At 43.8% G+C, this 15959-nt stretch overlaps 1 protein-coding gene across 4 annotated transcripts in view; it reads right to left on the reverse strand.

Moving 5' to 3' along the window:
• luzp1 (leucine zipper protein 1) overlaps nt 1-15959 on the reverse strand; it is a 56512-nt gene that overhangs the window by 21811 nt on the left and 18742 nt on the right. For 3 of the 4 annotated variants that reach the window (XM_041060413.1, XM_041060411.1, XM_041060414.1), the window contains exons 3-6: nt 15156-15207; nt 3333-3690; nt 916-3199; nt 53-639 (exon numbers count right to left, since the gene is read on the reverse strand). In XM_041060413.1, the coding sequence (XP_040916347.1) occupies nt 53-639; nt 916-3199; nt 3333-3464 (3003 nt within the window). In that variant the 5' untranslated portion in view covers nt 3465-3690; nt 15156-15207. The remainder of the gene's footprint in view (nt 1-52; nt 640-915; nt 3200-3332; nt 3691-15155; nt 15208-15959) is intronic. The other variant, XM_041060412.1, reaches the window with a different exon arrangement.

The raw sequence follows: 15959 nt of genomic DNA on the forward strand, positions 1-15959 counted from the left end.
CACCTATGAAGTAGCACATTCCTTTCCCTCAATTTATTTTCACTTCTCTTACCTCTGCAGGGGACGGCTTGGCTCCCTTCTGTGCTGCAGCATTCCCACCAGCTGCTGTGCCACTGCTTATCGTTTCTTCCGTGTCAAACGTGGTTGCCCGGTAAGCCCTCCATGTTGTTGCAGTTTCAGCCTCGTCTTCAGACACGCCATCTGTCATCATCCTAGTAGGCCCTCTTCCCCGGCCTGTCTCATCCACTGACCCGGTGCCTCTGTTCCTCCAAGTGCTTCTCATGGTCACATTCTTCATGTCTGGTAAACTGTCTTCTTGGGAGTGCTGGCTTTGTCTTTGGCTTCTCCAGCTGGTGACAGTGGTGGTACTGCTGCTGCTCTCGAAGCCTGACTCAGTGTCGTTGAGGTCTGCGGACATGGTGTCTGGGGACCGGAGGCTGAAGTTGCTGCGCTGGCAGCACAGATGGCTGGTGGTGGTCTCCACTCTGGAAGTGTTGTGGAGTTTGGACCTTGATGAGGAATCACTGTGGTCGTCTGTCCCACAGTCCTGGTCCTGGCATGGTCGCAATGTGATCTCACTCTTGGGGATGGAGATTTCATACGGGACGGAAATACTGCCATGGTGCTCATTGCTGGGGCCTGGAAATATGCAAGATGATATCAAATATTTTCTAAGCAAAACATTTTACTGATGCAACAGAAATGCAATATCCTTCAAAACATCTCATTTTTAGCCATGCTTACGGCTTTTTCTAATTCTTTAATCTATGACCAAAAACTTTCAAAAGTGCTGACAAATACAGTATGCTCGCACAATACCAGGACAAGATTTCTGACTACAGAAGGCTTCATACAAATTGCAGGACCTACAGTGTTCATTGAAGCGAAACCGGTCTGTGAAGTGTTAAAACTTACCTATGAGGATGTTACTGGTGGAGGTGTGGCGTTCTTTGATGGGCATGGGTTCACTGCACACGCTGCTGCTGCGGCTGCTGGTTCTGGAAGAGCTCGGGTCGTTGGGGTAGATGGTTATACTACTGGTCATTTTACTAGTCGTGGTCACAATTGGTTTAGTGGAGATTTTGGGTTTGCCATTGGTGGACAAAGATTCTGAAATCATCACTTCCTTCCTGTCAATCTCAACAATAGCAGGCTTGATGACAGCTTTTGACCTCAGCGCCTCACGTGGGCTGCACACTCGCTGGATCTCAATCCCTGACGGAGTATGCATGGGGCCCTGGTGGCCCCCCTCCGCTGACTGTGCCCTGCTGTGGAGCTCCTCATCAAATGAGCTCCTGGAGGAAGAGCCCTCCGAATGTGAGTCATGGACATGGGAGTATCTGGGATATCTGGAGGTTGTAGCTCGACTGCTTACGGTTGCAGTGGATGTCTCAGTCACAGGTTCTGGTTCAGAGGGCCTTGAACCAGTAGATTCTGTTTCTGAAGCTGAGGAATGACCCTCTGACCCCTGGTCGTTGGTCTGCAGAGGAGTGATGTGTGATCTGTAGGCTGTATATGATCCGTTAGCTTTGGACAGAGTGGAAGCGACAGAGGCAGATTCCTGAACCTGGTCTACTGATTCCTGATCTGAGGCAGATGCTGTGTCCTTCTCTAGTCCAGAGATACTGTTGATGTTACTGGAGCTGTCAGGCACTACATCAGAGTTGTTTGATTCGCTATCACTACCTACATACAATTTTGAAAACTTTTCTACCCTGCTCTTTTTTGTCTCCCCATCAGTCTGTTTGTGAGTTGTCCTCAGTGGTTTCTGGTCATTTGCAGCCGGAGGGTAGCGACTAAGAACAGAAACCTTTTTAATATCACTAGAAGACGTATTTACAGAGCTGTATGTGGCTCCTCTCACCTTCTCCTCAGTTCCTCGTCCTGTGTCTCTTATTCCATTATCGGATGAAACTGCAGTAGTTGGGGTTTTGGGTGTCTTCCTGCTTTTGTGAGCAGGACTGAGGGCTCTCCTCACGGACTTAGGAGAGCTCTCCTCAGAGTGGCTCAGCTCTTTGCTCCTCAGCTTAGTGTCTCTCTTATGCTGAGGAGAGAGATCCCTGTTCCTGTGTTTGGGGGAGCTCGGTTCTGAGACAGCTGCAGCACTCCTATATTTAGGCTTCTCTTGTCTGAAACCACCCTTCACAATAATCTCTTCATTCTCGGCTTTGCCATTCTCCAGGACGTTAGCAGGGCTGTTGCTGCAAATGTTGCTGCTCCCGTTGCCGTGCTTACCCACATTACTGGTTCCGTGTCCTCCGATCCCACCTTTTCCACACAGCTGCGTCCTGAGCTGTTCCACCTGCTCACTCAGTTGACGAGCCCGGTTTCGTTCCAACTGGAACTTCTCATTAAGTTCGCCATTTTTAAACTCTGAGTTCTTCAAATCCTCCTCCACTATCTCTAGCTGTTTGAGGCGATTCTTCAGCCTCTCTACTTCCTGTGTCAACTCCTTAACTTTGTTGTCCTCCTCCTGTGAACCTTCAAGACTGCTGTTCTTCTCATTTTCAGATTTGTTCACAAGACTGATGTTGTCATCAGGCAACTTGAAGTAGTCAAGTTTCTTCTTGTGCCCAGCCAGCTTACTTGAAAGGAGCCCTGTGGATGAGAGCTCATCTTCAATTCGTGACCTCATGAAATCTGCCCGGCCAGAGTCAGATGACATGCCAAGGCGATTTTTCTGGTGCTCCAGTTTTTCTGTCAGCTTTAAAATGATCTTCTCGTCCTCTCTCTGTTTCTCTAGCAGCCTCTTACGCTCACTCACAAAGGTCTGGGTGAATCCTTTGAGTTTCTCAAGTTCCATGGCCAAAGCCTGCTCTGCTCTGTCCAGCTTCGTCTCAGACCCCTCAACATCCTTCAAACGGGCTTTGAGGGTCTCCAACTCAGACGAGAGCTTTTTGGTCAAGTTCTTCTCCTCATTGAGGCTGAGGCAGAGCTGGCTGCAATCAGACTTGCTTTTCCCAAAAGCTTCTTCCAGTTTTTCCAGTTCGGCCATTCTCCGCTGTAGACGTTCAATCTCAGCCTTAAGCTCCTTTGTAAGGTTTTCCTCCTCTTCCAGTTTCTCTCTGACTGTGCGGCAGAGGTCCTCAGCTTTGCGTACCTCCTCATCTTTACCCTGGATCTTCAGGAGACGTTTCCTCAGGGCCTCCACGTCGCCAAGCAGGGACGAGTTGCTGCCCTCTGCCTGGATGATCTTGTCCTGAAGAGGAGAAAGAGTTCAGCCATTCATTAATCTATTTTTTGCATTGTACTTCTGTTTTACCTCGCTCAGCTCAATGCCTCAGAAATGCACACACAAACATACACATTGTCACAAATCAACCAGTACTGACCTGCAGGTCCAGCAGCTCATCCTCTGACTTCTGCAGCTTGTTGGTGGCTTCTTCAAGTTCATCCAGTCTACGGCCAAGACTCTGCAGCTTGTGCCGCAAGTGGCGATGTGTCATGTCCTTATGATCAGACATGGCTACAAAAGTTTTGTGTTTTATCAATCGTGTTTGTTTCGTTGATCAGATTATTTGATGACAGCGTTTCGGGAGGTCCACATTTGTGTGGTGGTGATGGCAAATCCTTCAGGATCTTGAGGAAATACTCCTTTCTCTTGGCGGTCTGTCTTGTTTTCTTTTCTTGACTGTCGCTTTAAAACTTTGAAGATCCCTCAGAGTGGTGTTTAGCAGGTGAATCTGTCATCTGTAGGAGGGACAGAGGAAACAACATTTAGTCATCTCTGATTTGTCAATGACAGTCATTTGCCTTCTCAGAACGCGGCTCAGTAAGTGAAGAAAAGCAGCAAGAGAAGAGAGAGATTAGCTGACTGCACACTACAAGCAGACGAGCACAGTCAGCATACTGTATGATTTTACAGTTCCATGTAATTGCTATGACACAAACCATAGGACAGGGCTAAATGAGACCAAACACCAACTCATGGCCTATAAAAACACACTTGTACACAGTTTGGCACATACACAAACAAATCTTGCTCTGGCTAAATTTTATAGCAATTACAAATGTGACAGGTTTCTCAATTACTGCAAAATGCTCCTCTCTTCCTTTTTACCTTTGAGCCACCATGTATTTCACCTTGCGTGTCCTACAAAGGAGCTGGGGGTGGGACAGCTCACGTGTGCATGAGTATGGGGGTTTCGACATGCCTGCACACACATACTCACACAGACACACACACACACACTTTGTCGTCTCCATGCTGTTGTATCCAACATCGATTTCTGCTTGCCTGCCTGCTTCTGCTGACAGCAGCATTTCTCAATAACACCGGCCTCCTTCACATAGCCCATCTGCACACATACACAGCCGTCACCATGGTAATCACATCACAGGCCCGTTACAACACGAGACCATTCATGGTCACTTGGGATGGATGTGATGATAAATGAATTGCTCTGTCAGTTTGCAACAGAGACTATCAGGCATAAATAACATTAACAAACATTAAAGAAATCCCTTAATCACTACAAACGTACAATTATGTCAAAGGTTGGATCATATTTATGTTTCTATAGCCATTACAATTTGCTAGCTCTCGTCTGTGGACCCAGCATGGCTCCATGTTATGAGAACATAGATTATTAGCACACAGCATGTCTGCCTGTCAGCACGGCCTCCACAAATCTAACAGCGGATGCTTTTGTCTCATGCATGATTCAGGTAGCAAGCTTTCCTACTCCTTCTAAATCCTATTACTCCCCTTCCCCCTCCCCGTCCTTCAGCCGAGCTTCCCCCGCTGACCGCGAGGGAAAGAAATTGACCTAAGCGTAGAACATAACATCTGCACACATCATCGCTTATCGACCCCCTGACAACCAGCCACCACTACGCGTCTCCTCCTCCCGCTCACATGCATTACCATGTTCAAAGACTGCCTTTCTAAAGCTACAAACCACTACATATAAAGACTACTGTAGGTTTATTTCACATTAAACAACTTTTAATGCTGTAAAAACATCAACCAGAGCAGTAAATTCACTAAATCTTTTAATCTACATGAACTATGTGCGTACATGGTATACAACAAGGTATAACTTGCCATTATGGTTTACTCCAGCAAAGCTTCATATATATTCTATCGTTTCATTTGGTGTAAAAAGCCCAAACCACTCTTCCCACAATTCATTAAAAGTCTTGCTGAACATAAACCAAGGCAATAAGCTTTGAAAGTCAATATGGCAACGATTACTTTATGAAGAAGTAGAATCTGAACTCAAAGCCTTTAGCTGTAGCATTTTAATTATTCTTCACTTTCATGAGGTCTAGAGGTTTGGTAATCTGCTCAGCGCAGTGCAAGACTTTAGGGAAATAAAGAACATGGACTGAAGAGGGAGTAGGGGAGAAGACAGATGGGGAAAAATGTTGGAGAAAAAACTGCCAGCCTAGCTGTCCACTCGAATGCCAAAACACCTTAGTCAATAAAGTCATTTTTGCGTTGCGTTAGCTTTGCCCAGCTGTGGCTTGTTAAGTGAGTTGTAGACCAATTTTTCTCTGTTGTCTTGAGGTGGTTGCTGTGGTCCAAACCTGTCCTGACTGATCCTGTTCCAGTGGAGTAAAAATACAATGACAAATTCCCATATATCTATTAAAAACAGAGAGCGCTCACTGGCAACAAAAAAAATTCAATAGCTATAGTTCAATTCTTTATGACAGCTCTTCAGACTGCACTATGCAGCTCAGGGAAAAATGCAACCACTGAAAAACTTAAGAGAATGACAACGTGCCTGAGGAGAAAAAGTGATTCCTGGAGGCCAAACTAGACTGATATTTTTCCGATCTGGTGGTCCTACTGTCCATCCTTCAAGTTCGGTCTTTCTACTTTTGGTTTTAAGTTATTTCTGATAATTTTTGAAGTTCAACAACTCTGAGAACGGCCCTGGTCAAGCCTCGTCCTGGTTAGTAATGGCTTTTCATTACGTCCGGCTACTCCTGCCTTGGCAGGTTGCCTACCTCTCCTCTCGTTCTCCCTTTATTTCTTTGCCAGTTCTCCACCTCCCTCCCTCATCTCTCCCCTCCATCTCTCTCTGACACGCACACCACCACGGCCAAGTGGGCGCTTTTAAGGGGCGGCGGTGCGTGCAAAGCAACTCTGGCAAGGGCCCGCCTCTGCCAAACCAATCAACATACCTGATTCACTTATCGCAGGGCTGGGGCCTCATTAGCTACATTCAGGACAAGACGGGGGAGCTCGAAGGATGGTGGGTGAGGTGGAAAGGAGGAGAGGAGAAACTAGTGGTAGGAATGAGAGAAGCAAGAGATGAGAGTTGAAGAAATGATGGAGAAGGAATGTAGGCCATCAGTATTTAGCCTTAAACCATGAATTCATTCCATTTAGAACCATGACCCACATAGATAAGTGCTCATAAACTCTAATATTGCTGTGCTCCTTTGATTTTCCACACCTGGATACTCATGAATTGGGAGGATATTCCAAAGTTTATTATTGGTCTTCGAGACTGCAGCATGAAAAGCAAAAGATGTGGAGCTGTTCGGCTGAGAGCCGATTTGAAAACATGGAGAAGGGAGAGAAGGGAGAGAAGGAAGTAAGGTGGGAGGTGGTTTGCTGAGGTATTCTGAACTTGGCTCAGATTGAACACAGAGTTTCATTCCCCTGTTCTGTGCTTTGTTTGACAATTATGGAAAACCTGGAGGGGGGTAGGGACTCTGAGGCAGGGAAACTGACCCCTTTTATGCAGACACATTCCTAATGACAGAATAACCAGGGCACTGCCAGGCCCTCGCTCTGCCTTGAATGCTCTTAACCAGGCCACTAACAGGCTCTCCTAGGCCCTCTCTCTGCTGAAGCTCACTCCAAACCAGGGCATTGTCTGGGTTTAATGGCCAAGAATCAGAGAATACATAAAACATGTTTCTAAGATTTCACTTTTGTCTGCTCTGAGCATCAGATGGATCAGGACAGTTATGAGCCCAGACGATTTCAGTTCAGCGAGTGGATTCTGAACACAGTCCCCGATTGGCTCTTGCAACTGTTGCACTGTCCTGACGATGCAGCAAATCTGTGTGAATTTTGTGATTACCAGACCCAGATCTGACCACAGAATATCATCTGTATCTACACTCACAGCCTTATATAAATTAAACACTGAAAACAGCTTAAACCTTGTCCCGACTGGCTGCTTAGTACAACACTATGACTCTGGCACCTTCCACTTCCTGAAACCCGGACAGGAAGTTCCCTACTTGACCTTTCACTCCATTTTGCACTCCTACTGTCGTTGTTGTGAGACGCAGGGCACTGAGAGTGTTGATCAGCAGGAAAAGGGTAGGCTGCCAGAGAGCGCAGTTTGAGATGAGCTCTATCTGAATAAGTCTGTGCGGCTCTTTGGTTAGACAGTGAGGATGGAAATTTAGTGTGGGGGGTGAATTAGCTGAAGAATGGTAGCAAGCAAGGTAGATTCAGAAACAATGCCAGCAGCAGACTAAGAAAAACAAAAAATGAGCCACAAGGACACAACAATAATGTCACTGATGCAAAGCAAGGCTGGAATAAATAACTGGGCAAAGCAAGCAACGGCCTCAGTGGCCCAAGACCCTCAGGGGTCCCAAAGATTCAGCGTGTGGTCTGAGGGGTGATTTAAGGGCTGTGTGGGGTGGGGGGGCAGATAGTGATGCATGCAAGAGGCAGGAAAAGTGGGAAAACCAGAGGGGCTTCATTCTGTCTTTGATAGATAAAACCTAAGGACTTGTAAGTAAAACTTTGTTGAAGAGGTCCATCCACTACGCTTGCACTCTCTCAAACACACACACACACACACACACACACACACACACACACACACACACACACACACACACACACACACACCAAGGTTACAATCATATACCATATCATTAGGGCTTTAGCCACTCTCTTCCTGCCTGCCTGTTGCCTTCAGTACATTCTGTTCTCTCCATGAAAGAGAGAAGGAAGGCAAGAGAGAAAGAACAAAAAAATCCCCTCTCTTTTGCACTTGACGTTGGGTTGGAACTTATGGGTCTGAAGCTCTTCTGCCTCATAAACGGTAGTTAATAAAAGGCCCGGATCCAATCAAAATGCCTCAACCACATCTTCATGTAGGGGGGTTTTTGCTAGTTTGAATATGTGAATGTGAATGTGTGTGTGTGTGTGAGGAGGGCTGACTGCAGTGGATGGATGCTGGCGCAGCAGTGGAAGCCACAAGATGGTGGAGACCTGATGCTTGGCCTGAATTTTTCCGCTTTTCCAAGAAAAAGAAAATCGGCATCCCATAATGTTCGGTTTGTCGTTTCCTGTGCTGTCATGTTACTTTTTTCTCTGTTTCTTTCACCCCTTCAGTTTTGCACCGCTTCTGGAAAAATGGTAAAGAAATGAAAGGCAGTGTTGGATTTCAGCAGAAAAATGGATAAGGAACTAAGGTCATGTAGCTAGTTCATTAAAGCGAGCTGGAATTGGATGGGAACACTTACTCTCCTTGGATATTTTTTCCTTAAAATCCTGGATGAAATGACCACTTACAGTATCAGTATCGAAATGTGGTGAAATAGTGGGTAAACAAAACGTCGTGTCTGGTAGAAAAATAGACTTGTTTATGGGAGAGGACATAGAAGTTAACCGCAGAACCCCTATAAATGACAAAGCAGATGCTGTCTATTGTTAAAATATTCTTTCGTCATCAAATTTTTGCTCCATCAACCTTGGGGTCATTCTTCCAAGCCCTGGCTGTTGATGAGTAGGAATGCTCAGCACGGTCATTTAGCTTCATTCCAGTTTGGACTTCCTGTCATTTGTAAGCAATTTGAACTTATTTTACATTTTAAGAGGAACAAGTTGCTCTTTATGGTTTTGAACACTTGCAGAAAAAAAAAATAGAGTGAGTGAAGGAAGAAAAAAGAGAAAATAACAGAAAAAAAGCAACAGCAAGAAAAGGTCTATTGCTGGATAAGGACATTCTTTATATTTATTCAAATGTCTTTGGAATACCAGACGATAGGATTTACCCCATCAGGAAAACTCTGACAAATACAGGCAAACTGTAAATCAGAGTATAGACGCCAGATTAAAAATTAGAGGTGAATCAATTGGTCACCTAACTGATCGACAAATAATTAAGCAGCAACAATTTAGATGAGTGATTTGTTAATTCATCACAGTACATACATATATACAGTACATACACGGGGTCACAGGGGTTATAATAACAAGTATGACTGTAAATCTCAATTTAAAGCCTGTTCCTCTTCTGTATCCTTCTTCTGGCCAGCCAATGAGTTCAAAGGTTATGCTAGGGTAGGTGAATATTCTCTTTATGATAAACCTTTATGTGACTGTCACAGTAAGTTTTGGTTTGAACGCTTGGCTTAACTTAACAATCCTCTCTCCGGTCTTAGCCCAGTAACCCGCAGCCTTTTCTAGGTCTCTCCTCCCCTCCCTGTCTATCCACATCAAGAGTCTTGTTGCTGGGGCTTAAAAAAAAAAACAGCACTCTGCTTGTACAAGAGGGCATGATAAGAAGAGAGAGGGAAATATGGGGGAGGGGGGATGAGAAATGCCAGAGACAGGAGGAAGGAAGGGTGAGACAGGCATGGCAGGGCAAGAGAGAAAAGCCAGAGGAGTTACAGTGTCTGACCTGTCAGCTTTCAAGCCAGAGTATGATGGTTCTACACATACACAAAATGTGTGTCTTCTCTGTTTATGGCCTGATTGAAGATGTGACTTTGAAGCTTCACTTTTAAAGCGACCAAAAAGCTTTTCAGCTCTGCTCCTGATTGTGGCGGCAGAAAAGTAAATTAGAGAATGTTCTTCATCGGAAAACAACACGGCGCAGAGGATTACATGCACCGGCCGCTGTTGCTGCGATCAAGAAGCAGAGCCGGGGGAAAAGATATTAGATGCTCTATTTAAAACAGCAGCACCCGAAAATACTGGCCAGTCAGTTGATAGCTGGTCCTCATGCAGAGCCTGGGATCTGGAGCCAAGGAGATCTGGAGCAACTTAAATCTAGTCAGTTCAATGAAAATACAAAGTATCACACAGTGCAGTCGGGGAGGGATTCAGTATCTTGCTCAACAACACTTCAGCCAAATGGATGCGCACCAAAACAGAGAGAGAGGGTTGCTACACTCTCTACATTTCCCTGTTACTCGTAGTATCTTTCCAATCCCCCTCTGTGTCAGCACAGACCTGCAATGACACAAAACCCAGCTGAATCAGCTGTAGTGTGTCAGTAGTTATTGACACGGAGATTCTATGAATTAGAGGCCTTCAAAGGTCCAGTAGTAATTTAAACTAGCAACTAAATTATAGTGAGAATAATCAGTTCAGGTAGACTCCAGGGCTAAACTGATGATTGGCCAGGCTGATATACTGACTGACACTGGCTTAAGGCAGGTTTACTGCATCATAACAGCATAAAGGTCAAGTGAAAATAAACTATAGTATATAAAAGTCAAAGATACTGTATGTTGGAAGTAACTGAGACACAGCATCTGCATTACATAAGTCATTCTTCCATAGGAAAAAAAATGTTATTTAAGGGATCCTTATCAAAAAATGTATCTCATAAAAAAAATTATACAGGCTGACACATCATCATTGTCTGTTATCAGCTCTAATCATGTGGTGAGTTATTGTCTTACAGGAAAAATAAAGCGTTCCAAAACTGTTCAACTATCCAAAAGTTTTGACCAGTGAAGGCCTCTTCAACAGATGTGTGAAAGGCGCTGAATGAATCTCCTTTCTCTAAACACATCCTGCTGAAATCAAATTTCAAATGTGATGGCGTTGCTATGGACAGACACTGAATTACATAACGCAACACATTTACTTTTTCTACATATCCACTCACTCACTGGCCTTTGAAGGATTTTTAACTGCTATAACTTTTTAACTATTTAATACTAAAACTATAAATGTGCAGTTAAATTACTACATCTGAATATTTGTGGGGCTACGCGTGTAAACACTTGAACGCGAGCTTCAGTTGAACACAAGTTTGGCAATGCTCTTGTTATTGATGTAAACACACAAATTTATGTCCCGTGTGACCTGCCATCAAGCTTCCATGAAATATTTCCTAACTCCACTCCGGCATGTCCTCGGCCTGCTGCCCTCTGTGTTTGGGGTCAGAGGTCACCGACACCGTAAACATGCAAAACACTCCACACGAGACACTGGGGCAAACAGGAGGGAGGCCCTGATTAGGAGAGCAGATTGTGTTGTTTCACACTGCAGCTGAGCCAAACCAAGCTGAGCTGAACTGCATCAGTCTGACGAGAACTTGGACAATAAGACCGAGTTTTTGCTGCTAAATAGTGCGACTGTTGTACAGATAACAAAAACTACACAGCTACTTCAAATCCAGGGAGAGGCGGTAAAATATTAATGATCAGTACTTTGTAACAGAAAAAAAACTTCTCTAACAAATTAGTTGCCTACAGATTTACACAAACTGCATGATCAGACAGTAACATGACTTAAAGGAAAGCATTACATCAGACTGTTGGTTTGTGAAGGCGTTTATGTGTATGTGTCATTTGCTGTCTGAATGAATCCATGGGAAGTCCCAGCTGAGAAGTGAGAGACAGGAAGACTCCAACTGGAGACGTAACTGTCCAACCACGCTGACATGACATTAAGATGTGCCATGATAAACTAGTGTGACCAGCAAAGAGAGAGAGAGAGAGGCATAAAGATAAAAAAAAAGCCAGACAGGGCTCTAAAACAACAAGCTTTCAGATCCTAAATACAAAGCCAAAAAATAGTGTAAGCCTATTTAAAGCACTGATCAGTTGATCAATATGAATGGCAAGGCAATGAAAGACAGGAAAAAATGAATGACAAAACAGTGCCCAGATGATAAATATATCAACCAGGCATTTTTTTTGTTACTTATCAGCCAACAAATACACAGATATCAATACATCTGCAATAAGCTAATATCAGCCTGGCTGATTTATCAGATTTACCATCAACTCTCAAATATTGATTTTGGCCTCAAAAATCCAGTATAGGTCATTCTCTGAAAAAACAAAACAAACAAAAAAAAAAACCAATAAGTAACATCAACACTGTATTCTTAATGTTATTTTTCTCATTATTTCGTATAGCAATTGAGATCTGAGTAACAGATTCAGTTGGACCTGATCAAATATGAGCAACCCACCAGAACTCAAATGAAGCTACTTTCTATCCTATAACATACAATAACTTTTTCCACTAACTTTTCTTCGCTAAGATTTCTTTAACTATGTTTCCTTGTTATGTTCTTGAACAGCAGTCATTTTTTTCAAGTTATTTGGTAGAGTTTGAGGCCCAGTGATCTTAGGTCATAGATTTAATCTCCACAGCAGCCAGTGAGTTCATGAATAGCTGTGTCACTGAGTGAACTGTTGGGATGCAAAGAGCCAACCTGCTCACCTACTGTCAGTGACCCTGATTTAGGGCATCAGCCTACTGCTATTAATGCCTAAATACCCTTTCAACATGCACTGATGGTAGAGAAATTCGATCATCATTATGGAGAAGTCAGTGTGCAGAGCCTTAAATTTATTAGCCCTGAATCCAGAAAACAGAAACTAAAACACATAAAACCAGGTACAAAAACTTCAGGAACTGACTAAAACTCATTTTGACTAAATGGAATTGAAGAGAAACTCTTTGACCTCCCATTAACACAGTTTCTGTCAGGACTGACACTGGCTACCTATTTAAAGCTATGCTTAACAGCTGTTCAGACACTCTCAGGTATCAGCAGACGTCAGCTGAAATCCTTATGTGACTTAACGAGTGCACACAGATATGTGAAGTTGTGTGTGAGGATGAACTGCCCAGGAAGGAATGTGTCTGTGTGTGGGTGTGTATGTGTGTGTCTGTGTGTCACCATTTCACACTGATAAGAGAACATGAAAACACCATAACATGATGACACTTGTTAGAGTCAACACTGGGTAACTAACAGTCTGTATGTCCGTGTGAATAAGTGTGAGTCAGGCTGAGAAAGAATGAGGCGAGGCAGACAGACAAAAGTTAAGATAGAGCTAAACAGTGATAAGATCAGAGGATGACATCAATAATTTTGCCTTTGACTCTTTAATTACCTGCACAAAGAAGCCTGCCTCTTTGTCAGTTTGAGAGTCAGTGGGATATCTCAAAAACTTCACAAATTTCAATAATATCTGGTGGCGAGGTATGCCAAATAACAAATTACTGGTTTTTGGTGGGAACCACTTCCAGGAATTCTTTTTGAATACTTCTTAACATAGCACGATTGAGTGTTTTTGCATAATGCTTAACATTTTCTCACAAACCATTAAAAAAACCTGGCAGCTTGTCTATAACTAGGTGCATTTAATGCAGATCTAAACTAAAAAAAAGGAAAAAAAGCAATTTCTTTAATTAAAATTGTAACAAATTGGAGGTTTGCCTTGCTAGAGGTATGCACTCTCTCTGTGTTTTTTAGCTTTGCCTGGAATATTAAAACCTGACTTTAGACTATGCTCACTATGCTCTGTTCAACAAACATTTACCAAACTCTACATTTAATTTACAATCACAAGATAACAGAGCGACAGACACGGCCTGCAGCATCCACAGAGTATCACAGGCAGAGAGCGTCTGCAGACACACAGAGCAAAGTATGAGAAATGTAACTATGCACCAGGTGCCACAGAGCGCACAAATGCATTAACAGGCTTATCAGACTGCTGAGGTGAGATTTATGACAAAAACGCTGCCTCATATCCGTGCTTTACATAGTCATCCCAGATGGACTGGGTTAAGGAACTAATTGTAAATCTCGCCAAAGCCTGTGACTAACAGGCACATAACACGGGATAGAAATCATGTAGTAAATTTTATGCTGTCAGTGATAATGTCATTTCAGTGTACTGATGGTGGTGCACTGGGAGGAACAGCTTGAGTGTGAAACCGAACTGGAAGGTCAGCAATTTTGTATTTTCCCTTTTCCTCCTCCAAAGGTCAAGGACAACAACAGCACCTTATTACTATTCATTCTTTTCTTTCCTCACATTGCCTGTTTACCATCAGTCTCTGTCACTGTCACCCCCTGTTCATGTGACCTCTACCCCTAAATATCCAACCCCCCATGTCTGCTGCTGCATTCCTTCTGTTTCCTTCCCTTGCCCTTCATCCTTATTCCCCTGTCACGCTGCTACATATGTATGTCCCCAGTACCTAAGCCAAGAGGAGATGACAGCTGATCATCAAACTCTCCAGCGATGATGGATTGGGCATTTTATCCCGCCCTCACCCCGCCCCCAACAACTGCCTACAAACACAGTCAATTCATTGATACATCAATAGCTCTTAGCACACAGCCCTTCCACCTTCTGCCTGGCTGTTTGACATCCTGCTCATACACTGGTTTCCCATCCTAGCACAAGAGGGTGCACATAAACACGCACACACACACACACACACACACAGTGCTTGGTTGGCAGAGCTTGCCAGTGCTTCATCAGCCTGAGCCTTGGCATTAGCTGCCTGCTGCAGCTGAATGGAGACCTCAGAGGCTCTCTGATGAGGGAGGAAGAGAAAGAGAGAGAGAGCGAGAGAGAAGGAGTAGCAGCAGAAAAGCTTAGATGAAGCAAATGTGCAGAGCAAAATGTGTGTAATACTGTGAGGTAAGCAGAGAAAGATAGAGAGAAAGAGAGAGAGAGAGAGAGAGAGAGAGAGAGAGAGAGAGAGAGAGAGAGAGAGAGAGAGGGCAGAGATGAAGGGAGTGACTCCACAGAATGCAGAGCAGGTAGCTGCCAGAGTGGATTACTGCAGCAGGAATGCAGCACTGCTGCAAGATGGAGAGAGGAAAGAAGAGCTGAGGAGAGCAAGAGAGGCAGCAAGAGGTGAAATGATGATCAGACGAGAGATATCGGCAAGCTGAATCTAGTTAGTACAGATTGTCCTCTTAAGTAAATAAAGAAGTTAGACTGTGAATATATGTTAAGGCAAGGAAAGATGAGCTGCTTATTACATTCCACATCAAGCATGCAAAGGTGGTCACACGCATTTTATTATTAATAGGATACCTGACTTGAATTTTGACACATTTAAATATTCCTTTGTTGTGTGAGCCATTGATATGATACAATATGAATAACTTTTTTTATGTTTTTATACATTTTAAACTGCTTATGTTTTTCCTTGAAATTACCTCTAGTTGTCAGGAATCGAGAGACACTGTTTGTTTTCAGCACCAGTGGTTTCTTTGGAAAAAGGAGAACGAGAATTAGGCGCTTTGCATGAGGAGCAACAGTCAACATGGCTGAACAGGCAAACAAGAAGTGCGCCAGCTACAGAAATGACAACTTAACAAACCAAACATCACTATAAACTGACACCCCCAAAAAAAGGTTGAGGCTCTCGCACTTTTGCTTTTTAAATGCCACTCTAATGCAAGCACGTTAAACATGAAGCCACATACTAGAGACCTAAAAACGCCAGCCTGGCTCTAACTTTTGGCAAGGAAAAAGTATAAGCATGCTTTCCCAAAATGTCTAACTATTCTTTTAAGTATGACTGGTTCTCAACTGAACTATGTACAGTCAGTGACATCCCTTTTTGAACAAATCTGGCTCTTGATTATGAGAAACCTAAATATAGGTGGGGTGTACGTGCCTTTAGTAGCAGGACACTGACATGAGAAGCTCCTTTTCCTGTTGTACTGTCGATTTTCGTGGTCTTTGTTAGTTCCAGACTATTTAAGATGAATTCAGCTCAAGCAGGATGTGAACTGGCGTCCGGAATAATAAAAGTATGTAAATGCAGTTCAGTGAAGACGCACAGAACACGCCTTGGCCACATATTGACCTTAAACAGTGGTATGAGCAGACAGCCAAGGGACACTGAAAGACAGTGACACATTAAATGTCTCTGCTGACTAACCTGGCCTGAAAACACACACACACACACACACACACACACACACACACTAGTGTGTCACCAGTCTCTGAGAGCA

This window comes from Toxotes jaculatrix, chromosome 17 (assembly GCF_017976425.1).
Source record: "Toxotes jaculatrix isolate fToxJac2 chromosome 17, fToxJac2.pri, whole genome shotgun sequence".
NCBI classification, from domain to species: Eukaryota; Metazoa; Chordata; class Actinopteri; family Toxotidae; genus Toxotes; species Toxotes jaculatrix.